The sequence below is a fragment of the Furipterus horrens genome, unplaced genomic scaffold (assembly GCF_987537825.1).
Source record: "Furipterus horrens unplaced genomic scaffold, mFurHor1.1.pri manual_scaffold_16, whole genome shotgun sequence".
NCBI classification, from domain to species: Eukaryota; Metazoa; Chordata; class Mammalia; order Chiroptera; family Furipteridae; genus Furipterus; species Furipterus horrens.
The window spans coordinates 10065165-10090350 of NW_028327186.1; the positions used below are offsets into that span (position 1 = coordinate 10065165).

The window sequence follows — 25186 nt, forward strand, 5'->3', positions numbered from 1 at the left end:
TCCAGATTTCACCAGGGAGGCTGACTAATATGTGTTGCCCCTCTGAGCCGGAGGGTTGCCCAGAGACAAAGAACCAATTAGGACGGTGTGTACGTATATAGAGAGAGACGTATTATAAGGAGCTGTTACGTGTGACTATGGAGGCATTCCACAGCTGAAGACGCAGGAGAGCCAGGGTGCATTTCCATCCTGAGTCTGCAGGCTCGAGACCCAGGAAGAGCCCATGTTCCTGTCCAAGTCCAAAGGCAGTTTGAAGGTCATCAGGAAAGAGGAATTATCTCTTACTTGGGGAGGTTCAGTATTCAGGCCTTCAACTGATTCAGCAAGGCCCGCCCACATTAGCAGGGCAATCTGCTCTACTCAGGCCACCAATTTCAGTGTTAATCTCATCCCCAAAACAGCCTCCCAGACACACCCCAGAATAAAGTGCGATGCACTCTCTGAGCACCCCCTGGCCCAGGCAGGTTCTGAGACAGTCAGCCTTCACAATGGCTCTTGGGGAGGGAGCCTTTGCTGGTTGGAAGACTGGCAGTTCCCTAGAAAAGCGGGGGTGGGGTTCAGCCTAACACCTGCCATTGAGCCAGGAAATCTGTGAAGATTCTTGGAAAAGATATTGCTTGAACCCCATGCAGCCTCCTTATTGCAACGTGATTTCCTGTTGTATGTCACGTGACCTTCCTTGACCTCACTGCATGGGAACCCCCAAATAACACTTCTGCCTCCCCTCTTTCAGGTGAACTATGACCACTTTACTCTTGGTGTTTGTGACTCTGAGGGTCATCGCTGCAACCATCTCCATAGAAATTTCAGGTGAGGACGTTCCCACACAGGGGAATTAATCCAGCAGGCACCTAGGGCTGGATTCTGCATCCTGGGTACTCAACCCGGTGCTGCTGGTCCCCAGGATGCAGTCATCCCTTCCCGGGCCTTTTCCTGGCCCTTCCCCTTTTTTGTCAAAGGCGAGCCTAGCCGCAGGGGTGGAGCACCTATGTGCGGGGAGCACACACGCCTGCATCCAGGTGCCCACCTTCCCAGCATCCCCTCCTCAGGTCTCACCTAAAGCGGCTGCACGCTGAGCCTAGGGTTCAGGCAGGCCGTAGAGAAGCCCAAAGACAAAAAGCTGCCAGGGAAGGATCAGCTGGAGCATCAGAGGAAATTGCCCGAGAAACAGTTGGAAAGAAGCCCCAGCTAATCTCACAGGTCTTTGTCTCTCTTGGCAAACCATCCTTGGGATGTCCCCACGGTCTCTTGCATGTGGCAGGGACCACGTAGGGTTCTGATCATCAAGCCCTGAGCCACATGAACAAACTCTGTGCTCACCCCAGGACGGGCTCGCCCCAACGTGAGATGTATCTTGCTTAGACCCAGCCAGGGAGGCCCCTGCTCATGCCCATCCCGATAGATGCTGCCTCCTTAGACCACGCTCTGGGTCCCCAGGACTCCCAGAATCCCCTGCTCAAGTGGACCCAAGCCGCTTCCAGGCCCACCCAGGTCTCTCCTCTTGGTCCCCCCACCATGGAGGGGATCACACACCTATGTCCGAGGGAGAGGTTAAGAGGTGGCTGTTTGTGTGGGGTGGGGACAGAAATGGGGCATGAGGCCAGGATCAACACTGTCCCCTCTCAGTGCAGAACAGTGGTGGGAAAAGAAGGGCCCCGGCTCCCCTCCTCCCACCTGGACCCCACACGCCAACATCAAACTCTAAGGGATCCAAGAATTCTACATTTGCATCTGACTCTTCATCTTTGAAAGGTGTCCTTGTCAAAGAGGGAGCTAGGACGTCTTTCATGTAACAATCTGTTAGCTTGACTTATAACTTTTCAATATTTAGACATAGGGTATCGGAGGGTCTCCCTTTCTCCTCTCGCTCCGGGACCCACAATTCCCCGCCTCTGGCTGTGGCCTATGGTGGGTCACCCCCACCGGGCAGCCGACCCCCAAAGGCTGGTTGAGAGCTTTAACAACTATGGAGCTGGGGTCTGCTCTGACCTGCTCTTCCCAGGGAGCCACCGCCTGTACACCCCATGCTCTGCCGCGGAGCGTTCCAAGGGAGATTTTTGTGGAAGGGCCTGGTGGTGGCTCCCTGGGACATCAAAAGGTGAGGGCTGGACCCCAGACATTCCTGGCTCCCCTTTCCTTGCCCTGTTATGTACCCACCACCCACAAGTATCTGAAACATTTCTGTATTCAACCTGCAACCTCTCCTGCACGGAGTGTCTCCTAGGAATAGGACTAGCATGCAAGGGGCCGTTTTTGCAAAAGCTGTTTCTTTCCCCTTCCAGGGAGACCTTTACTTCCAACAGCATTTGGTAAACCCCTGTGTCTTCCCCGTGAGTCCTCTCTATGATTTTTTAGAGTTCAGTCATATCGCACCCCCATCCCGTCTGAGTCTTTGCAGACGTAAATGTCTGATCTTCCCTGGTGCTTCTTCAACAAGGCCCCCGACTCCCCAGCAGCAGAAGAGAATAACTTGTCCTCCAGCAAAGTAGAATGAAGCCCAAGGCAGACCTCATTCCAAGGGGCCTGCCTCTGAAGTTTTGTTTCTTGATGTTATAAGTTTTATGGATTTTTTTTCTTCGCCCTAATAATCTTTCTACCCCCCCAAATAATTATTCCCCAAGTCTTTGAGTCAAGCTGTCACTCCAGGAAGATGCGTCCTGATTATCTGATGGCTCGGCATGCTCTAGGGCACCTTAGTTTGAGAAATAGCGACCCTCTTCTGGCTGCCTAGCTACCCTCTGGCCGTGCAGACACCAGCGGTCTTGAGGAAGGAAATGCTGCTCTGGAAAGGGCGTCACAGGGATTCCTGGGAATTCCATATGGTACAGGCGTGTCCCCGGCACAGATGCATGGGCTCATGGGGTTCTGCCCGGGAGGCTGGGAGGTCCTCTCTGGGCACTAACAAGTCTGTCTCCCCCACAGACCCTGACAACTCGCTGAGTGTCAGCATCCCCGAACCGTCCCCACTGCGGGTCCTCCTGGGGACCTCCCTCACCATCCCCTGCTATTTCATCGACCCCATGCACCCCGTGACCACCGCCCCCTCCACCGCCCCCCTCACCCCGAGAATCAAGTGGAGCCGCGTTTCCAAGGAGAAGGAGGTGGTGCTGCTGGTGGCCACTGATGGACAGGTGCGGGTCAACAGCGCCTACCAGGACAAGGTCTCGCTGCCCAACTACCCGGCCATCCCCAGCGACGCCACCTTGGAAATCCAGAACCTGCGCTCCAATGACTCTGGGGTCTACCGCTGCGAGGTCATGCACGGCATTGAGGACAGCGAGGCCACCCTAGAGGTCGTGGTGAAAGGTGAGGACCCCCTCCCTGCTAGGGATCCTGGTTCACCTGTGGAAAGAACCACATAGAATCTTCCCTGGGTGGGCCCAGACTGGCTGCCTGTCAAGTCCCAGCTCCTCCCCTCGCCCATCTGCACCTCTGTCCACTTACTCCACTTGCGTTGTGACAGAGAACTGGACATACCATTCTTTCTGGACTGGGAGGGGATTAAATATCTCCTGGCCACGGTCACATGGAAATCACTGTTGCTGCTTTGCCGCAATCCTGTGATTGCATGGGCCTTGTGATCATCCCCGCTGTACGGACAAGCATTCCGAGGTTGCCTGAATTGCCTGAAGTGTCCCCGGAAGTGAGCCAGGGCAGCCTCCTGGCTCTTCAACTGTGGGTGTCTTTTCCCTCTCCCACCTAGACCCCCATTCTCAGTTCTGGAAGCCAAAGAAAGGGGTGAAAACGGCCTGGTGCCCTTTCTCTCGTGCCATGATGCAAGGAAAATGGTTGTGCCCTTGGTTGGCTTCAGAACTTAGGTCAGTGCCAGATTCTTCCGTTAGGAGGCTCCTCGGTCCATCCCAGGGGTGCCATACACACAGTTCCCAGCAGGACGCCCCTGGACTGAGGGTGCCTGGGCTCTCAGTGTCTTTCCCCAAAGCAAATGCGGGGTCCTGGGGTGAGTAGAAAAAAATTATAAGGTGGCAGCTTTTAGTTCAATTTAAAGAACTCCTGGTTATCAGAATTATCATAGGTGTTCAAAAGAGAAACCTCATGAGGTAGTGAGTACCCCATTACCGGAGGTGTTCCAGCCAAGGCAGAAAGACCACCGGCGAACGTGGAAAGGGGATTCACGTGTCAGCTGGAGGGCTGCACGGATGACCGGACAGTCACTCTGTGAGGGCCGCAGGGACGCGAGCCTGTGCCTGACCTGCTCTCCGGCCCGCGCCTGTCCCGCAGGCGTTGTGTTCCATTACAGAGCCATCTCCACGCGCTACACCCTGGACTTCGACAGGGCTCAGCGGGCCTGTCTGCAGAACAGTGCCATCATCGCCACACCTGAGCAGCTGCAGGCTGCCTACGAGGACGGCTTCCACCAGTGTGACGCTGGCTGGCTGGCCGACCAGACTGTCAGGTGAGCCCCCGGCCGCCCGCGGGCTGGGGTGGCCGATGGGCCAGAGCGTCCCCCCGCACGGGGCTGCTGCCGGCGTGACAACCTAGGTGGCCGGCCCAGGTTGTGGCTGGAGAGATGCCTCAGCCAACCCTACATCAGGCACCTGATGTCCTGCCGTGCAGGGGGCGGCTGCCAGCAGCTTTGCCCGACAGGCACATTCTCCATGCAAATGACGTCCACGTTGTTATTCTTTTAAAACCTAAACTAGGTACTCTCTGGCCTTCTACAGAAAAGGCTTGCAGTCCCCTGAAAGAACAAGTTTGGTGCCAATAAATATTCAGTAAAGGGGCTGCCTTTAATCACCCACCGCTTTGCAGACACATACTGCAGTCAAGCTGCTGAAAACCCTGTAAAAACAGACAGTGCGCACATCCAGGGCAGACACAGAGAAAGTCACCGCTTCCTCCCACAAGGGAGAAGGACACGAGGGCCCGGGCCCCCTCTGTGCCCTGGCGAAACGCCTCACTGTGGGTTCCCTGCAGGTACCCCATCCACGTGCCCCGGGAAGGCTGCTATGGGGACAAGGATGAGTTTCCAGGCGTGAGGACCTACGGCATCCGCGACACCAACGAGACCTATGACGTGTACTGCTTTGCGGAGGAGATGGAGGGTGAGGCCACCCTGCCCCCTTCCCAGCAGCCCACTTGCTGTGACCCTTCACCCTAGGGACACTCGGGGCCTGGGACAGGGCACTAACGCAGGGCATCCCCTCTGCCGTGCCCAGGGGGTAGGGAAGAGAGGAGGGGGCGGAAAGCGTGAGGCCTCCGTGGCCCCAGGCTCCAGCAAACTGGTGCCACCACTGAGCGCTCCCCGGGGACCCCCTCTGCTCTGTCCCACCATCAGTGTCCCAGGTTAGGATGCACTCAGGACCCGGAGGCACCATGTGGACCTTCCTGGGGGCACGGGGCAGAGGGCCGCAGGGAGAGCCTCACGCTGCCTGCTCTGTCCCTGCCAGGGGAGGTCTTCTATTCCACATCCCCAGAGAAGTTCACCTTCCAGGAGGCTGCCAACGAGTGCCGGCGGCTGGGCGCCCGGCTGGCCACCACGGGCCAGCTGTACCTGGCCTGGCAGGGCGGCATGGACGTGTGCAGCGCTGGCTGGCTGGCCGACCGCAGTGTGCGCTACCCCATCTCCAAGGCCCGGCCCAACTGCGGGGGCAACCTCCTGGGCGTGAGGACCGTCTACCTGCATGCCAACCAGACGGGCTACCCCGACCCCTCATCCCGCTACGACGCCATCTGCTACACAGGTGTGGCTGGGGTTGGAGGCTGCGGGATATTGGCGGGAGGGGTCATGCCAGCAAAATTGGAGGCCAGAGGAAGCGGTCTGAGAAGGGGGGACTGCTTTTTACCATTTCAAGGGGCTGCTGGATACCTGAACCCCATGTTTTAGCAACCCCCATTTCCACTGGTTCCTAAGAACTGACGTAGAGTGGCTGCAGGCTACAGGGTATCCGGCCCTGTCTCATCAGCCCTGAACAGGTTAAAAGCGTGAGCTTTAGAGACTGTGTTTCCTCAGGTTTGAGTCTCAGCTCTGCCACCTGCTACGGCGCAGCTGGGTTAAAGCCACGGCCCTAAGCCTCAGTTTTCTCATCCGTCTAATGGGGAGATGGGGAGGCCGGACCTGAAACCATGTCCCCACAGGAGGCACTGTTACCTGCCCCTGAAATGGGACTTACTTAAAAGGAGGGCCAACGTGTTACTGAAAGAAACAGGGGAAAGTTTTGGCAAGGGATTTATGTTGAAAATTTAGGCTAAAAGTGTTTTATCTTATATTTTACACAGTCTAGGTAATAATTACAATTAAATGCTAATTCTTGGAGGGACAAAAGAATGAATGAGCCTTGGCCTGACTGGTGTGGCTCAGTGGATTGAGCACTGGCCTGCGAACCAAAGGGTTGCTGGTTCGATTCCCGGACAGGGTACATGTCTGGGTTGCAGGTCAGGTCCCCAGTTGGGGGTGCGCAGGAGGCAACCACACTTTGATGTTTCTCCCCCTCTCTTTCTCCCTCCCTTTTCCTCTCTCTAAAAAAAGTAATAAGTGCAATCTTTAAAAGAAAAAAGAAAAAGAAAAAGTAATACAGAGTGGCATCAATTTTATGTTAAAATCGGTGACCACAGAGTGACGTAGTTCATTTCCTGTTACCTCTCACAGCCTGATCTTATGTGAAAAGGGTGGTTTTTGCAGAAATAATTAGGATTTCCTCCCAAATCGCACCCTTGCGGATTTTCTCTTTATTGATGATCAGCTGGCTGGTTTCCGCCAGACCCGCAGATTCCCGTGAGCGGTTCTCTCGTGTTTCATCAATGTCACATGCTCCTTCATCTTCAGCGAGATCTTCCCATTTCCCTTTATGAAAGATTTACATTATCCCGTTGGCTGCTCCACACGGCGCTCAGAAGCTAGGGAAGGAGGCAGCGGGCACTGGTCAGGAAGAGGCGTTGGAGCTGCCCTATCTTTATAAGCAGTGAGCTGATGGGTCAATATCTTGTGCTATGATCACTCTGCATTCTTTCGCCGTCTGGAAACTAGGGGCCGTCCTATGATGGACAGTCCCACGGATGAGGTGCCAGGCGCGTAGTGGGTGCTTTCCTTCCATGGCAGTGAAGGAGGCGGGGCCGATGCTCACCTCCCCGCAGTCCGCCCACGCTGAGTTGCTAACTCAGGCTTGTCTTTGTCCCTGCCCAGGTGAAGACTTCATGGACATCCCAGAGAACTTCTTCGGGGTGGGTGGTGAAGAGGACATCACCGTCCAGACGGTGACCTGGCCTGACGTGGAGCTGCCCTTGCCCCGGAACGCCACTGAGGGAGAAGCCCGGGGCAACGTGATCCTCACCGTGAAGCCCATCTTCGGCAGCTCTCCCACTGCCCTGGGGCCTGAGCGGCCCTTCACGTTGGCCCCTGACGCAGAGGCCACCAGGCCCTGGGCCTTTCCCGCAGAGTCCAGGCCTGGCCCGGGCTCCTTCACCAGTGAGGACCTTGTCGTGCAGGTGACCGCGGCCCCAGGTGAAGCCGAGGTCCCCGGGCAGCCACGATTGCCAGGGGGTAAGTGCTCACTCCTCGGGGCTGCAGGGAGCAGGTGGGAAGGTCTTGGCCTGGGCATCCACACCTCCAGCTTAACCTGGGACCAGGGCCCAGCCTCTGTCCTCTCAGAATCCACTCTTACCTGTGAGACAAAGGGGACTGGCCAGGTCAGCGATGCGCAATGCTCTTTTGCCACAAAGCGCTTCCTTCAGATGAAGTCATAGGCGGGAACCAGTGTATCTGTTGGGCAGGTAAAGGTGCCCATGGGACCCAGGAAGTGGAGCAGAAAACCAGGGTTCTTCTGTCCAGGAACATCTCGCCCCATCAGGCACCTCCACAGAACAGAAACACTGAAACTGCCACCCTGGGTGACCCAGGGGTCTGTCTTGGCCCTGGCCCTCTGTGACAAGGGTCTGCGAACGCCAGCCTGCAGGCCACATTGAGCTTGCCACCTATTTAAATACAGCTTGTAACCTAAAAATCATACGACCTTATTAAATAGTTGGGGGGCAGGGAGTCCTAAGAAGAAGAATATTTTGACACATAATGAAAATGGTATAAAATTCAAATTTCAATGTCCACATGGCCTGGGTACAGGATCAGAAGGAGGAACGGAAGGGGAGGGAAGGAGGGCGTTCCTCAAGGAGAGCCAGGCGCCCTCCACACCCGCAGCAGCGTGAGCACCGGGCCCCGTGGGCACCAGCCCTGTGGCACCCGGTCCGCGCCCTGAGCCCGCTCTGCCTCTCTTTCTTGCCCTCTGCTCCCCACCCAGGTGTCGTCTTCCACTACCGCCCTGGCTCTGCCCGCTACTCACTGACCTTCGAGGAGGCCCGGCAGGCCTGCCTGCGCGCAGGGGCGGTGATCGCCTCCCCGGAGCAGCTCCAGGCCGCCTACGACGCCGGCTATGAGCAGTGTGACGCCGGCTGGCTGCAGGACCAGACTGTCAGGTGAAGGGCCAGCCGGGCTCCCCTCCCAGCCCAGACCCGGCCTGCAGGCCAGGCGAGGGCAGCCCCAGCCTGGCCCTGCGCCCAGGACACGGTGCACACCTGCCGCCCTGCAGGTTCAGTAATCAATCAGCAACCCCACATCTGCTCCCTTTGTTTCTCCCCCAGAACTGAAGCCTATTCAGAGAGGGTAACAAGGGCCCCAAGTGACATTAAGTCCTAGGTCATCTCCTCCAGGAGACATAGAGAGGGAGACCCCATCCTCAAGCCCCCCAGTCCCTTCCAGCTTGACCCAGTGCTTTTCCATGCAGTGGGCTCTCTTCTGAAGCCAGGAACCCCCCTAGAGGCGCCCAGGACAAGGGACTTCTTCCTGGTTTCAATCCATCCCCCTGCATAACCTCAGACCCTCCCTGCCTGACTCCACAAGTGGCCTATCAGCCTTACCCTGCTTTCCTGCTCCCCGAACAGGCCCTCACCTACCCCTTCCACCCTCCTTGGCAGATACCCCATTGTGAGCCCAAGGACCCCATGTGTGGGCGACAAGGACAGCAGCCCGGGGGTCAGGACGTATGGTGTGCGCCCGCCATCGGAAACCTATGACGTCTACTGCTATGTGGACAAGCTCGAAGGTACGGGCCCTGTCCTCACATTCTGGGCCTCAGACGGGCGGGGGGCCATCAGGGAAACGCAGAGAGGAGAGGGAGGTCCACCCTCGGCCTACTCCCACACTTGTCTGTGAATGAATAAACCCATTTTTTTAATATCTGCCATCCACCTGGTGGAGAATCCCGATGCCCATGACCAAATCAAATGCTCTGAGAAGTCCTTCAGTGAAGACAGACAGACAGACAGAGAAACCTCTGACCCAAACATTGCCCATGCTTTTTAACCATAGACCCTTGACCTCCGTTTTGTGCCATCTATTTTAATTTCAATTAAAATCACCAAATCACTGTTCCACTGGGAAGACTCCAGCATCACCCCTCCCTCATGTCAGGGCCTGAGTAAGCAATTTAACTGTGTGAGGCCTAAGTTTTCTCATCTGTAAAACAGGGCTGACTGATGCTCTGGCCGGAGGCATTTTTGAGGATTCAGTGGGATATATGTGAGAAGTGCCTGGCGCACAAGTCAGTATTTAGTAAATGTGAGCTCCCTTTCCCCAAATCAGACAGGCGCGCCAGGGACCGTTCTGGGCGCAGGGACCCAGCCCCCAACGGTGGTTACCGGCCCCGACTACTGCCCATGATGAGGTCACGGGTGCGGTGGGCATAGGCCCATGGTGTTCAGTCCTCATGGATTAGTGCTGTGGTGGAGGGACCACGGGGGCTGTGAGGGTGCCCCGGGGGGTCCTAGCTTAGCAGGGGAGGGTGGGCCTGGGTGCCGCTGGAGAATTCAGAAAGGGGCAAGGAGGGAATGTAAGTGACCAGCCCTTCTCAGTTTGGCTGCAGCTTTGCTGGTTTTAGCACTTAAAGTCCCAGCTCCTGGGACGTCCCAGTTGGTCACTGTATCTCTCAGCGTCCCTGGGGATCTAAGGGGGAGTGGTCACAGGGGGCACGTTTGGGCGGAGCGGGGTCTTTAACCTGTGCCTGCCACTGGCAGGTGTCCCACCCTGCTGGGGAGAGTGGGCAGAGGGAGCCCCGGCTGCGGACATGAAGGGTTATGCCCGCTGCCTGCCTCTGTCCCCCAGGGGAGGTGTTCTTCGTCACCCGCCCGGAGCAGTTCACCTTCCAGGAGGCCCGGGAGTTCTGTGAAGCCCACAACGCCTCTCTGGCCTCCACCGGCCAGCTCTACGCCGCCTGGAGCCTCGGTCTGGACAAGTGCTATGCCGGCTGGCTGGCCGACGGCAGCCTCCGCTACCCCATAGTCACGCCCCGGCCGGCCTGCGGCGGGGACAAGCCGGGCGTGAGGACCGTCTACCTCCACCCCAACCAGACAGGCCTCCTGGACCCACTGTCTCGGCACCACGCCTTCTGCTTCCGAGGTATGTGACCTCCCCTCTCCTCCAGCCCCCGCTTCTGCCCCTGTGGGGGACCCCCTGGGGCTGACCCCCCTCTCCCCGTCCGTCAGAACCAGGAAAAGATCAGTCCCTCTGGAGCTAGCACAGCCTTCGGCTTTGACGCCAAGGCAAACGCATCCGCCGGCCGTGTCCCGGAGACAAGGAGAGAGCAGTGAGGAAGACCCTGGGCTCTAAAACCAGGCAGACGTGAACTTTAATGACGACTCCACGTTTCGTAGCAGCTGTGTGACCCTGAGCCAGTCCCTTAACCTCTCAGTTCCCCTGCTGCATCTATGAAGTCATGATATAGTTAGTAGTCAAGTTCAAAGACCTGCCACTTGTAAGCCACTGACTCTGGGCAAGTCCCCGAATTCCGTGCCTCAGGCTCCTCCTCTGTGAATGAGATAATAACATCTATCTCATGAGGCTGTTACGCAATAAAATGCTTCTGTATATATGACACCTTTAAACCCTGTTTGGCATGTATAATAATATAATAAATTCTGCAGGAGAGACGCCCTAGACCGCCCTGAGAGAAAGCGTATGCTGTGTGCATATTGATAGTGTAGTGGATGCCAGCGGCTCTTATTAATTGGGGAGGTCAGAAGGGATCTCACTGGACTGCAGGGTGGAGTGGGGGGTGGGGTCGAGGCCCAGTGAGGCTCTGGCACAGGCCTGGCTCACCTCAGTGTCCCCTGGTTGCCCTCAAGAAGGGCCAGCTGGGATGGATGGGTCACTGGGAAGAAGGAACCCTCAGCACCCACATCCCCTGCAGGAGTCTCAGCTGCACCCTCTCCAGGAGAAGGGGGGCATGGCACACCCACACCCTACTTGGACGTGGAGGGCTGGATCACTACGCAAGTGGGACCCGGCGTGGCCGCTGTCCCCCGGGGGGAGGAGACAACCGCACTCCCAGATGTCACCATGGAGCCAGAACACCAGACGCAATGGGAACCAGACCGCGGCACCACGGGCGTGCTCCCGCTGCCAGGTCTGTGTGGCCTTCCCTGCCTCGGGGGGCTGGCGTTAGATGGAGGATGCTCACACGCATCGCCCCAGAGTCTGGTTCGCAGTGGGGAGCTTGGAGTGGGGTCTGAGAATGTGCCTTTGTATGCCGCCGTTGGGTGCTGCTGACCCGGGGACCACGCTTTGGGAGCCAGGGGTTTAGATAACTGAGGAGATGATGTGGAAGAACTTGAAGGGTGACCTTCTTGCCCTCAGTGACAGCCAGGGCCCCACGTCCAGTGGATCCGTGGGTGGCGCCCCATCCTGAGTGTGGTGGGGAGTTTCTTGGTAGCCTCCCTGTCCCCTCCCTCCCTTCCCTTCTCCTTTCTTTCCAGAGATACTGTACAAGGCTCCATTAGAAAATGTCTGAGCTCCTGAGAAAAACAGTTTACTGTGAAGGGAATGGAATTCAGCTTCTCCGCATGAGCTTGAAATGCGGCACCGTGACTGAACCCACACCTCACCTTCCTTCCTCCTTTCCTCCAGGGGTCCCTCCTACTTGGCCTCCCACTAGCACAGCAACAGAGGGGAGCACAGGAGGCCCTTCAGCTACAGAAGTGCCCTTCGCCTCAGAGGAGCCATCCCTCTCAGAGACGAAGACGCCATCCGCCTCGGAGATGCCATCCGCCTCGGAGACGCCATTCCCCTCAGAGATGCCATTCCCCTCGGAGACGCCATTCGCCTCGGAGATGCCATCTGCCTCGGAGATGCCATTTCCCTCTGAAACAACATTCCCATCCGAGGAGCCATCCACCCCTTCACCCCCAGTGCCCAGTGGGATGGAGCTGCCAGGCTCGGGGGAGGCATCCGGGGTCCCCGAGGTCAGTGGTGACTTCACAGGCAGTGGAGAAGCTTCAGGACACCTGGACTCCAGTGGGCAGCCCTCGGTGGGGAGCGCAAGTGGGCTGCCCTCAGAGGGTCTTGACCCCAGCGGTGCCCCCTCTACAGTTGGCTCAGGCCTGCCTGTGGGAAGTGGACTGGCCTCGGGGGACGAAGATGGAATCACATGGTCCAACACGTCTCAGGTTGGTCAGCTGCCCTCCGGTGGTGAGGGTCTAGAAGGCTCTGCTTCTGGAGTAGAAGACCTCAGTGGACTTCCTTCTGCAGAGGGTCCAGAAGTCTCTGCTTCTGGAATAGAGGACCTCAGTGGGCTTCCTCCTGGAGAAGTTCCAGAAGTTTCTGCTTCTGGAGTAGAGGACCTCAGTGGGCTTCCTCCTGGAGAAGGTCCAGAAGTTTCTGCTTCAGGAGTAGAGGACCTCAGTGGACTTCCTCCTAGAGGTCATCTGGAGACCTCTGCCTCTGGAATAGAGGACGTGAGTGGACTTCCATCTGGAAGAGAAGATCTAGAGACCTCTGCCTCTGGAGTAGAGGACGTGAGTGGACTTCCATCTGGAAGAGAAGGTCTAGAGACCTCTGCCTCTGGAGTAGGGGATGTGAGTGGACTTCCCTCTGGAGGAGGAGGTCATCTGGAGACCTCTGCCTCTGGAATAGAGGACGTGAGTGGACTTCCATCTGGAAGAGAAGGTCTAGAGACCTCTGCTTCTGGAGTAGGGGATGACCTCAGTGGATTTCCTTCTGGAAGAGAGGGTCTCCCGACCTCTGCCTCTGGAGCTGAGGACCTCAGTGGGTTGCCTTCTGGAAAAGACTTGATTGGGTCAGCTTCTGGAGCTGTGGACGTTGGCAGAACACCCTCCGGAAAGCTAGGACGTGGGCAAGCTCCGGAAGCAAGTGGCCTTCCCTCTGGATTTAGTGGGGAGTATTCCGGGGGGGAGCTTGGAAGTGGCCCGTCCTCTGGCCTGCCTGACTTCAGTGGGCTTCCCTCCGGGTTCCCTACTGTCTCCCTGGTGGACACGACGTTGCTGGAAGTGGTGACAGCCACCACTGTGAGTGAACTGGAAGGGAGGGGAGCCATTGGCATTAGTGGGGCTGGAGAAACCTCTGGGCTGCCCTTCAGCGAGCTGGGCATTAGTGGAGGGGGAGCTAGTGGACTCCCTTCTGGAGCTGAACTCAGTGGCCAGGCATCTGGATCTCCTGAAATCAGCGGGGAAACATCTGGGCTATTCGGTGTCCATGGACAGCCATCAGGATTTCCTGACATCAGTGGGGGAACATCTGGGCTTTTTGAGGTCAGCGGGCAGCCATCAGGGTTCCCAGGGGAAACATCTGGAGTGACCGAGCTCAGTGGACTGTCCTCCGGACAACCAGATGTCAGTGGAGAAGCTTCGGGAGATCTTTCTGGCAGTCTTCCACCATTTGGCATCACCGACCCGAGTGGAAAAACGTCCGGGGTCCCCGATCTCAGTGGGCAGCCATCGGGCTTCCCAGGGTTCAGCGGGACCACGTCCGGAATTCCTGACCTGATGTCTAGTACCACAAGCGGCAGTGGTGAGTCTTCTGGCATTACCTTTGTGGACACCACCTTGGTGGAAGTGACCCCAACTACGTTTAAAGAAGAAGAAGGTTTAGGGTCCGTGGAACTCAGCGGCCTCCCTGCTGGGGAGACCGATCTCTCGAGCACATCCGGGATTCTGGATGTCAGTGGACAGTCTTCCGGAGCCACTGACGCCAGCGGGTTCACCCCCGCGCCTCCAGAATTCAGTGGCCTACCAAGTGGAGTAGCCGAGGTCAGTGGAGAAGCCTCTGGAGCAGAGACTGGGAGCAGCCTGCCCTCAGGAGCCTACGATGGCAGTGGACTGGCATCGGGTTTCCCCACTGTCTCTCTGGTAGACAGAACTTTGGTGGAATCTGTAACCCAGGCTCCAACAGCCCAAGAAGCGGGAGAAGGGCCTTCGGGCGTTTTGGAGCTCAGTGAACTTAGCGGGGCCCACTCGGGAGCACCAGACCTGTCTGGAGACCACCTAGGACTGTCGGACCTCAGTGGGCTGCAGTCGGGGCTGGCAGAGCCCAGTGGCGAGCCATCAAGTACCCCATATTTTAGTGGGGACTTTTCTGGCACCAGTGATGGAAGTACAGAGTCTTCAGCAGCCACGAGCACCAGTGGGGAGGCCTCAGGACTTCCAGAAGTTACTTTGATCACTTCTGAATTGGTGGAGGGTGTAACTGAACCAACTGTTTCCCAGGAACTCGGCCAGAGACCCCCTTTGACACACACACCCCAGATTTTTGAGTCCAGTGGAGAAGCCCCCGCATTGGGCGACATCAGTGGAACTACACTGGGGTTCCCCGGGTCTGGGGTAGAAGTGTCATCAGAATCCAGCAGCGAAACATCTCCCTATCTGGAGGCTGGTGTGGGGGTGTCTGCTGCTCCCGAGGCCAGCGGAGGCGCTTTGGGGTCCCCTGATCTGAGTGAAACCACCTCTGCCTTCCACGAAGCTGATCTGGGGGGAGCCTCAGGCCTGGGCATGAGCGGCAGCACCTCGGCCTTTCCAGAAGGACCCACGGAGGGTTTGACCCCTTCGGGAGTGAGTGGAGAGTCGATCAGCACCTATGGCGTGGGCACAGAGACCTGGGGCTGGCCTTCAGCCACACACACCGCTTCTGGGGACAGGACTGGAGTCAGCGGAGACCTGTCCAGTCACACCTCAGGGCTGGATGTTGTCATCAGCACCAGCATGCCAGAACTGGAATGGACCCAGCAGACCCAGCGCCCTGCAGAGACACATCTAGAAATTGAGTCCTCAAGCCCCTTGCACTCAGGAGAAGAGACCCAAATGGCCGAAACAGCCATCTTCCCTACGGACGCTTCCATCCCAACTTCTCCGGAAGGGACAGGAGAATTGGGGGCAACCACTACAGGTATTGTTGGCCTTTTTTACCTGTAATGTTTTTGGGTAATTGAGATGGTAACACAGTAGGAGGCGGTATAGATTTAAGGTTCTGAGCCCTGCTCCCCCATAGGTTAGCTGTGCAGCCTCAGGCAAGTTTCTTACCCTCTCTGATCCTCGTCCGTAAAACGGAAATATTCCCAGGGAAGATGAAGCAGCATATAAGCATATATAAACAATCACTTAGCATCATCGTCTGCGCGCAGTACACACTCATAAAGATGAGTGATTGTTGCCATTAGAGTGATGTTACGTCACGGGGACATTCGTGTGTGAACTGTTATGGGTACGTGGCTCAGGGAGAGAGAAGGATGACTGTTTACATGGTGCTAGGAATTACACGCCTGCACCCTTCCCCTGGAGTGCACGTGAGATGAGAGGATGAGCCTGCTGGTGACATTTATGCCCAAATATTCGCTTTGTGCAGGGTTCAAGCCAGCCCAGGTTAAGGAATGATAAACTGTCCATGTGCCCGCGTCCTGACCTTAGGCCCTGCATCCCCACCTCCTCCATGCCAGCTCCAGCCCCAGGGGCTGGTTGTCTTCCCCGTTGTGCCCTGGGCTCCCTTGCACATCCCTGTGAGCTGAGACTTCCCCAGTCATATGCCAAGGCCGGGAGTCCAGGGGGTCCTCAGAAGCATGCTGGCCCACACTCAGCCTCCCCAGCTTGGGGAACCTTGTGCCCCGACCTCGAGGTTTCAGAGGCTGCGCTGCATCTTAGGCGGCTGGCTTCTCAATGCTCAGCCTCTCCCAGGGGGTTGCAGCCCCTGCCAGGTCCTGTGCTGAGCATCCCTGAGGCATTGGGACCTGCCAGGAGACTGCGGGACACGTCACGTGCCTGCGCTCACCTGGCCACGCTGGCGCGCACTGCGACATAGGTAAGCCCTTCGCCGGGGAGGGAGGGGACCCCTTCACCCCCAGAAGGAGCTGCAGGCAGGAGGAGGTGACCGACGTCGCCTGAGGCTCAGGCCTCTCCGCCCGGGAAGGGGAGAGGCGCACCGTGACATGTGGGCGTAGAAGCCACGGGAAAAGCAGGCCGCCTCCTCCCAGGGCAGTTTAAGAGGAGAAAAGTCAAGCTACGTAATTAACCTGAGAAGTAGTTGGTGTTTCGTCGAGCCAAGGGCTGTTTGCGGAGCAGAAAGCAACACAGGCTTGACTTTTGAAGATAAAACTGGAGACTTCCAGGGAATGTTGAAGGAGGGAGCCGGTCGTGCCCGGCAGTGCCTGGCAGGGACGCTCAGAAAGGCCCTCGGGCCTCGTGGACAGCAAACCTCTCCGGACAGTTCACTCTGTGCTCGGGGCTGGGAAAGGTCTGGTCCCCTTCGTGCCCTGAAGGAGAGGACACAGCCTAGCCTGCACTTGTCACTGAGCTCCAGGACTCACGGCTGCAGGTCAGAGTGACCCAGCAATGCCCTGCCCCTGAGCACACACCAGCCCCGGGCCTCGGCGGGTCGTTAGCCTGTGGGACAGGTGAGGGTCCTAGGGGGTCCTCTGATTGGAGGTGGCCCCCCAAACGAGATGATTAGAATCTACCTGCCATTCCCATAGGGCTGTTGGGGGGTTAACGTGTGTGCGAGACATAGCATCTGGCTCGGGGAAGATTCTAGAGAGATATTGGTCCCCTCTTCCCTCTCTTACATCACGTAGCCTGCCCGTTGCCCAAAGCCTTTCTTGTCTTCCACTTGCCACCACCTTGTGGGGGTCCCCCACTCTGCGCTCGCTCACAGCAGGGCCCGGCCCAACCCCTTGCGTGGTCCCAGAAGAGGAGCCACATCCCAACTGCCCTTCACAGAAGGAGGTGGCAATGCAGGGCCAGCGTGGTCAGTAAGAAAGCCCCGCACGGGACCCTCGGCCCACTTCCTACTTCCGGAGATGCTGGCTGTCTGCCCCCCTGAACTTGTCGGTCTTCGGAATTGCGGCCCTTCCTTCCCTCCTCATCTGGGACTCCAGGGCCCTGCACAAAACCGCCACCTTCCCAGATTTGGGGCGCTGGCCAAACGCAGAAGGAAAAAACAGTGCTGCCCCCTGGATGCTAGGCCACCTGAGGGTGGGTGATGTCAAATAAGCCACTGGGACCCCCAGAAGCCACCTGGCCTAGCCCCTCTGGGGCCTCTGCCTCTCCCGCCCTCTCCTCTGTGGCTGGCCAGAGGCCTCGGGGTTGCTGTCTGGCTCTTCCCCCTACGGACCACCCCTGTCCCCCGCTCTGTACAACTGCTTTAGCGCCTACGTTTGCTTAATCGCCCCTTGCCCAGTGCTTCCCGTCTTCCGTAATGACGCTAATGGACAAAAGAGAGCGGGCGCTTTCCCGAGGCAAGGGAGCCACCCCCCAGCTTCCGCCCGGCCCACCAGCCTGACTTTTTGCTGCTCCTGCTGCTGCTGGGGACCCACGTGCATGCGGGATTGCAGTCTGTTCCTCACGCATTCTGGTTTCGCTCGGGACAGTTCGGGGCCCAGAACTATCCGTTTCTTGTCCACGGCGTACACTCCGAGAGGACGCTGAGAACTTCATGGGAAGAGAGAGATGCCTGCGGACTTGAGAGTTCTCAGGCTGCCCATGGCACAGACCCAACTCTGGCCCCGAAGATGTCTGCTAGGCACCGGTGAAAAGGATCCAGAAGCAAGTGCCTTTAATCAGAGGACTGACTTGAAGGTGTCATCTGTTCTTGTGAGAGGCAAGACCTAAGTCCTGGTAGAGACCACCCCTAGACACGTCACGTTCCGAAGGTTGTATGAACACGGATGCACATACCAAGGCTGAGCCGCGTGTCAGTGGAACCCATTCATTGCGGACGTTCACCGATCTCCTGGGAAGGGCAGCCTCACACCTTTTATCATGTCCCCAGTGGAAGTAGCCCAGGAAACAAACCAGCAGGAGTCTTTGGAGTACAAATACAAAGTTCTCCAGCTTCTCAGGAAGATGCAGACGGGCCAGATGGGGAAATCCGGTTCTTACCTTGGCCAGTGGAGGAAAATTGGAGGTGAAGGCCAATGACTTCCCAATTCAAGTCATGCAAAGAAGCTGGATCAGAAAGAACAGGTCGGACCAGAAGAATAGAAGGGAAGAGGATGCCTGGGAAGAAGAGGCTGATGGGGACCTGCCTGCATCCCAGGCTGGTGTTGGTGGGTGGCCGCTTACTAAATACCTCGCCGGCTTCAAACCCTGGTCCCACTGGCCAGGATGGAGCCCCTCTAGAAGCATTGACTCGCTGGAGCTGTGCACATTCTGGGCCCTTCCACTCGGAGGAGATGGCGGGGGGAACACCGGGCTGGCTCTCTGTCGCTCCCGCAAGAGAACAACGCAGACTTCATCTTCCCAAGATACTCTAGAATCTTATGTACTAAAGACAAGGACGGTGTCTGCAACTTCAGAATTTTCACGAATCCATGTGAATATCTGCTACCGCCGTTTTCTCACGGTGCTGTGCTCTGCAGACCACTTTTCATTCTCGGGCTGCGCGGCCCTGCCCTCTTCCCTTGGTTCCCAGCTACCGAGGACGCCAGGAACAGAAAGGCCTCTCACCAAGCTCCAAGAACTTGACTTCCTGTGCCGGTTCAGACCCCATGGCTTCCCAAGATAGTCACTAGAGACGCCATCTGGGAGGAGCCAAATGCTCATTCACCCCAAGAGGCATTCGGCTTTAGAAGCGCTGCGTCTCCTCACCCACTGGGAAGCCGGGCTCCCACGCTCAGGCTGCCGATCAAGCCCCGCACACATCCCGGCACGGCCCTGTTGGACGTTTGGCTGCAGGACGGCGGCAGCAGCAGCAGCAGCAGCAGCAACAGTTCATAGGAACCGGCCGCCCCTCCCAGGGCCGCGGAGAGCCGCAGGGCCGGCCGCCCGCCGCCCATACAGAGGCAGCAGCATTTGTGAGGCTGGAGCTGCCGGCGGGCGTCCTAACGGTGGCCCTTGGTTTCTTGCAGACAGTGATGAGTGCCTCTCAAGCCCCTGTCTGAATGGAGCCACCTGCGTGGACGCCACCGACTCTTTCACATGCTTATGCCTTCCCAGCTACCGAGGGGACCTGTGTGAGATCGGTACGGCCGTCTCGGCTTCAGCTAATGTTACTAACCGCTGCACCCCCTCCTCCTCCCTCACCCTCCCCTCCTAACCACAGGCCCTAGGCCCCGGCGGCCGGGGCCCATTCCAGAGCCACTGTGAGAACTCCGCCCCACTCACTCCCGCTCCTTCTCTTGACATTCCCCACGAACACCCGCCTCTGGGGTGTGGGCTGATCTGCCCACAGGAGAGACACGTAGGCTGGGCCAGCCTGCACTTTGGAATGTGGGGCTCTGGGGGGGCCTTTAAAACCCTAACATTCTCCGGGGCATCCAGGCCTGCTGTGACGCCACTGTCAAGGTCAGAGCACTCCGTGCCTTGGTCCGAAAGGAAGCTGTGGGTGGGAGCAATTGGTTCTCCCGCTGGAGGACAGCCATGGAGCTTCCTCACACGGGCAAGGACGTGTGCCTGCTGCTGAATGGCCTGTGAGACCCTGGTGGCCCCTCCATGGCTTTGGGAGCCTCAGGGCCGCACTGCCCAACCTGCCTTCCTCTTCTCCTCTGGCGAGAGCCATGGTTTGTCTGCCTGAGAGCTCCCTCCACGTCACCAGCATGCTCGTCATGCATGAGCAGGGACAGCTGCATGTCACCTCCTCCTCATCACCACCGTGACAGCTGTCAGTCCATCCCACTCCGGTCCACACTTCCTTTCTCTCTCCCCCTGTGCAAGGCAGAGGGCTGGCCAGAGAGCAAAGCCGCGTGGCACAGGGCAGGGGCTGTGTGCCATCTGTTGGGCTTGCCAACCCCTCTGCTTCTGCATCTGGGTCAGGCTCTGCCCAGGGGGGCTGTGCGCCAGGCCAAGCCCCCAGCTTCCTCACCAGGAACCCCCTGCTCCTGGATCCCTCCTCAGAGTGGGGGAGGCGAGACTTACGGTTGCTGGTAGCAATGACCCACCTAGAAGTGGAAGTGAGCAGGGGCTTAAAACTGTTTTTAATGAACCTTCAGGTGGGACATGCCAGAAACTTTGAGACAGCAGCTGAGACCCCCGGGAAGCCTCCCTGTGGTCCTAAGCTGGCGGGGGGCGGCGGTTATGCATGGCTTGTTCCTTAGAGGCATTGCCAAGTCGCAGACTGGTGGAGGAACTGAGGCGTCTGTGAGAAAAGGCCTGAGTCCTCCTCCTTCCCTGTGGCCCCCATCCTCCACTATCACCCCAAGTCCCCAAGAAGTTGATGCATAGGGTTTTGGCTGGGGTGGGAAGAGAGTTATAAGGATTTCCTCCCCAGGATGCCAACCTATTTGTCATCAGGGAGATGGGTCTGGAAGGTCCATACAGACGAGAGCTGTCGGGCGCCACGCTTGGAGAGGGGGTGCCCTGCAGGAATGGACGCAGGGCGCTCACAGGGCTCTGACCTGGACGGAGCAGAAAGATGGTGCCCGAGCCGCCCAGCCGGGCCCTGGGCCTGGATGCCCAGCTAAGCGGGGCTGCCTCTCTCCTCCCGCTCCAGTCCTGAGCGCCCACCAGCCGCGGGTCCTCATGCCTTGGCTCCGGTCCCCCCGCTTCTCCCAGCGCTGCTGGAAAGCCTCTGCCTTCTCCCCGAGAGCCTCCATCCCGCACGGCCCTGCCCCTCACACAGCAGCTGCAGCCTCTGGCTTTGCCTGCCCAGCTCAGCCCTCAGACGCCCACGGGGCCCAAGAATGGACCCCACAGCCAGCCCCAGGGTGATGTGGGGGCTGGGCCACCGCTGAGGCCTCTCCGCCTTTCCTTCCAGACCTTGGCCTCAAGAGGCCTTGGCCACATCGTCCTCAGACCTCCTGCTGCTCCGCCTCTTTCTTCTCAGCCTGCTGACCTCCCGCCCTCTTTCTCCGCTCTTCCCGCTCTTCCCGTCTCTTCCCAGCCTGCCATGTCTGCACCCCTCCCCCCCTTACTGGGGTAGCCAGACTACCCAGGAGGCGGCCCTGCAGCCTGAGGGGTTCATGGCCCACATTCAGCCCCAGGGCCCTAGGGCCCCCCTTCCCCTTGGAGGCCCAGGGGAGATGGAAGAGGGTCTCGGGACCCCCTCTGTCCAGGGTTGTGCTGGTGAATGTTTAACTCGGGCTCTCGGAGAGGAAAGGGGAGCCCTCCCTGGGCCTCTCCCTCCTTTGAGGCGCAACACTGAAGGCGGGGAGAACGAGCCGCTGTCCACAGTCCGCCCTGGGCCCCCCTTCAAGCCCCCGACCTGTGTTGCAGACCAGGAGCTGTGCGAGGAGGGCTGGACCAAGTTCCAGGGCCACTGCTACCGCCACTTCCCCGACCGCGAGAGCTGGGTGGACGCCGAGGGCCGCTGTCGGGCGCAGCGGTCCCACCTGAGCAGCATCGTCACCCCCGAGGAGCAGGAGTTTGTCAACAGTGAGTCTGGCGGGGTCTCCAGGGCCTGAGGGCCGTGGCTGCATGGGAAAAGGGCGTCAGCTGCCCCAAGCCAGCGGACCCAGACCCAGGGAGGCTGCAGGGGTGGGGGCAGGAGGGCGGGGACTCTGCAGCTGGAGTTCCCTGAGAAAAGAAGGGGAAAGTTGGGGGCCAATGCGCCCCACTGCATCCCGGGCGGCACACTGCCTGTCAGGCAGCCCCTGTGGCTGTCACTAGCCCATGCCAGGTTGGGGAGGGGTCCGAAGGCACTCCCAGCATGCATGTGCCCACACCCCTGTCAGGACCTCAGGAGCAGGCGGCAAGCTCCTCAGAGACCACCTGCGTCGCCCCGCCCCCCTCCCCTCTGCCTCTGTGAGCTCATGTTTCCCAGACACCCCCAGGGTGTGCAGGGCCGCACCTGACACCGGTGTCCCCTCTCCAGACAATGCTCAAAACTACCAGTGGATCGGCCTGAACGACAGGACCATCGAAGGGGACTTCCGCTGGTCAGACGGGCACTCCTTGGTGAGTTCTGCCAGGGGCTCCAGGCAGAGGGGCGACCCCCACGAGGAGGGCACAGGCCCCCCGGAGAGACACAGTCAAACCACATGCAGACACTGCCCGAGCCGCTGCTGTGCCAGGCACTCAGCATCAGAGGGCGTCTCTCGTTCCTCTCTGCCCCTGGCCACCAGCCCAGGGCTAGACCGGTTGAGGGGGTGACCCCATGAAGGAAGGGGGGGAATTAGGGCAGCAGGGAATGGGTGAAGGCAGACCACTAGGACAGACAGGGGAAGCGTCAGAGGGATTCCTTGCAAGCAGAGTACTTGCATCTACCCAAGGGCAAGACAGACAGACAGCAACATAGAAACCAAACGGAGAATACGCGTCGGCAACACTGTCTGTCAGTGAAGGACCTCAAGGAAGGCTTCCTGGGAGGGCAGAACAGGGGCAGGGTCACGGGCAACGGGACTGGTTGCATTAGAGGAAAGGGGAGTCTTTCCTGGAGCGGGGCCAGTGGGAGAAGCCTGGGGAGGCAGAGTAGGCTTGGCAGCCATGGCCCTGCCACTCCAGTCCGCCCTGAGTGAGACAGCCTGTGTGCCCATCCCCTGCTGGCCTCTGTAGAACAGGGGGTGACACCAGCTCATTAGCAGGGACAGTGACCCCTTGTCCTTCAGAGGGGCTGAGAAGGACCATAGGTAGGACCACCCGGACCAGACTCCCAGCAGCCTTTGCACTGATGACAGAAGAGAAAGGAGATGGGAGGCAGGGCTTGAAGGGGGGAAATTGGGGGTCAGGCCAAGCCAGGAGGCTCCTGCCCCCTCCTCACCCCTTCCCCACCCCCACACGCAGCAATTTGAGAACTGGCGCCCCAACCAGCCCGACAACTTCTTTGCCAGCGGAGAGGACTGCGTGGTCATGATCTGGCACGAGAAGGGCGAGTGGAATGATGTGCCCTGCAATTACCACCTGCCCTTCACGTGTAAAAAGGGCACAGGTAAGGCGGGCCTGGGAAGGGCCAAGGCGAGAGGAATCAAGGCTTTAGGTTCCTGCTGTGTGACGGGACAAGGGCAAGCCACCTTGTCTCCTGGCTGCTGATGTCCCTGCATCGCCACCAGGCAGACGGGAGCTTTCCCAGGGGGCCTCTCCCAGAGTCAGACCCCAGGCAAGGGCCAGTCCCCTTTCCCCCAAACCAGGATGTTTTTGTAAATAAGACGCAGACGGTCTGCCTGGCTGTCTCCCTCCCTTTGTCTTTTTCTCATCCCCTTAAGATCCTCCTTTTATCCCCTCCCTGCTGCTCTGAACCATCGAGGAACCCGGATGGTTTCCATGTTCCGAGCACGGTGTGAGAACGCCCCTTGCTCAGCAGCCAGGGCTCACGGCCGGGTGTCTGGGTATCTCATCAGAGCCAGAGGGTGCCACCCTAGCTCCTCACCATGGGCACGGGTCATCGCAAGAGAGCTCGAGGCCCCTCTCTGAAGGGTGTTTGCCCCCCAGTGGCCTGCGGAGACCCCCCCGTTGTGGAGCATGCCAGGACGTTCGGCCAGAAGAAGGACCGGTATGAGATCAACTCACTGGTGCGGTACCAATGCACGGAGGGCTTCGTCCAGCGCCACGTGCCCACCATCCGGTGCCTGCCCAGCGGGCACTGGGAGGAGCCCCGGATCACCTGCACAGACCGTGAGCACCGCCCCTCCCACCCCGCGCTGCGCACAGCGCTGCAGCCCACCCACGTGTCCGTCTCCCTGTCCCTGGAGCACCTAGGGGTCCCGAACCCATACCGTCAGCACCACCTGTGGACAAGGTCACCTGCCACTGCCCCCGCCCACCCCCAGGGAGAAGAGAGAAAGCAGGCAGCCCGCTTTCCTTTTCGACACCCACCCAGAGAGCCCCTTACTTAGCCCAAGTTGCTTCAAGAAGAATCAAAACAAGGAGGCAGAAAAAGACCCCGGGCAGCCTCCCCTAGCCCAGTTTCCGCAGGGAGGGGAGCCGGCCAACACAGGGCAAGACAGGGAGAGGCTAGGCTGGCCCGGCTCACCAGGGACATTCCCTCTCCCTCCCTCCAGCCGCCACCTACAAGCGCAGACTACAGAAGCGCGACTCCCGACTGCCCCGGAGGAGCCGCCCCAGCACGGCCCACTGAGAGGGGCTCCCAGGACGCGCCCAGGATGCTGAGCCCAGAAGCCTTTCCAGGCTGACGTCCCACTCCGATGGTGTCCTCTTCTTGTCGCTTTCTGTCATATACGGAATTCCATTAAAGAAGGAAAAAAGTAAATCCCACATTGTGTATGCACCCACCACCACCCCAAATTGCCAAAAATGCATCTGACTTTTTCCCCCCAAATGCCAAAGCAAAGCCAGCGGACTGTAACCCGTGGACTGAGTGTAGAGACGTTTCTTCATTCTCCCGTCGTGCCTTTCCAGGAACCAGTGCAGGGACAGGGGGAGCAGGGAGGGGTTAAGTTAAATAAAGAAGATTATTTTGTGTTTGCTGACTTTATCCAAGAACAGTGCAATCGTCGGTTCTTTGACCTGCAGGGAGAGCTAGGGGGGAGGGAGGAGGGGGCAGAGGCCCAGGGCGTGAAGAACTGGGGCCACAGCTGAATGTACGGGACGGGACGAGGGCTGCCGCCTCCGAATGGGGTGCTGCCTGGGGGAGAGACGGGCGTTCCTGCAGCCCAGGCTGAGTGGCCAGGACAGCACCATCGAGGAGTCTTCCACCGCATGGGCGTTGGGCTCCCTCCAAGGGTCCCTCTTTCAGGTCCCCTCCCTCCCAGTCTGCCACCCTAGCAGGTGTCACCTCCCTCGGCAGGGCTGGGTGGGGGGGCTCTTCCTCCCATGAGGGGAGAGCCCCCTCCCCCCTCCCCCCTCCCCCCCGGGACCGTGCAGGCACCAGCGTTCCGTGTACCTATTTATATTTTTGAAAATTGAAGATTATGATAATTATAATAATAAAGACATTGGAAGAGATCTATTTCTTTTTCCTTCTTTTATTTTTATTATTTAAATTTAAGTAAAAGGCAACCGTGGCCTAGGGTTGACTAAAGCGACTCTTAGGAATGGTGGTCGTGGGGAGATGTGTTTGGATCAAAAACTGGTGTGA

The 25186-nt window shown here is 58.5% G+C and overlaps 1 protein-coding gene across 1 annotated transcript; it reads left to right on the forward strand.

Annotated features, from left to right (window-relative positions):
* The first annotated feature begins 740 nt into the window (after positions 1 to 740).
* ACAN (aggrecan) lies at positions 741 to 24798 on the forward strand. The gene is given in 19 exon segments (XM_090263578.1): positions 741 to 810; positions 2923 to 3306; positions 4240 to 4414; positions 4936 to 5063; positions 5409 to 5702; positions 7142 to 7498; positions 8250 to 8424; positions 8923 to 9050; positions 10109 to 10402; positions 11193 to 11408; positions 11909 to 12654; positions 12712 to 15178; positions 15971 to 16084; positions 19128 to 19241; positions 21430 to 21588; positions 22028 to 22110; positions 22936 to 23080; positions 23581 to 23763; positions 24150 to 24798. Coding segments are annotated over 19 exon segments (6309 nt in total). The 3' UTR covers positions 24227 to 24798.
* Positions 24799 to 25186: the final 388 nt, after the last annotated feature.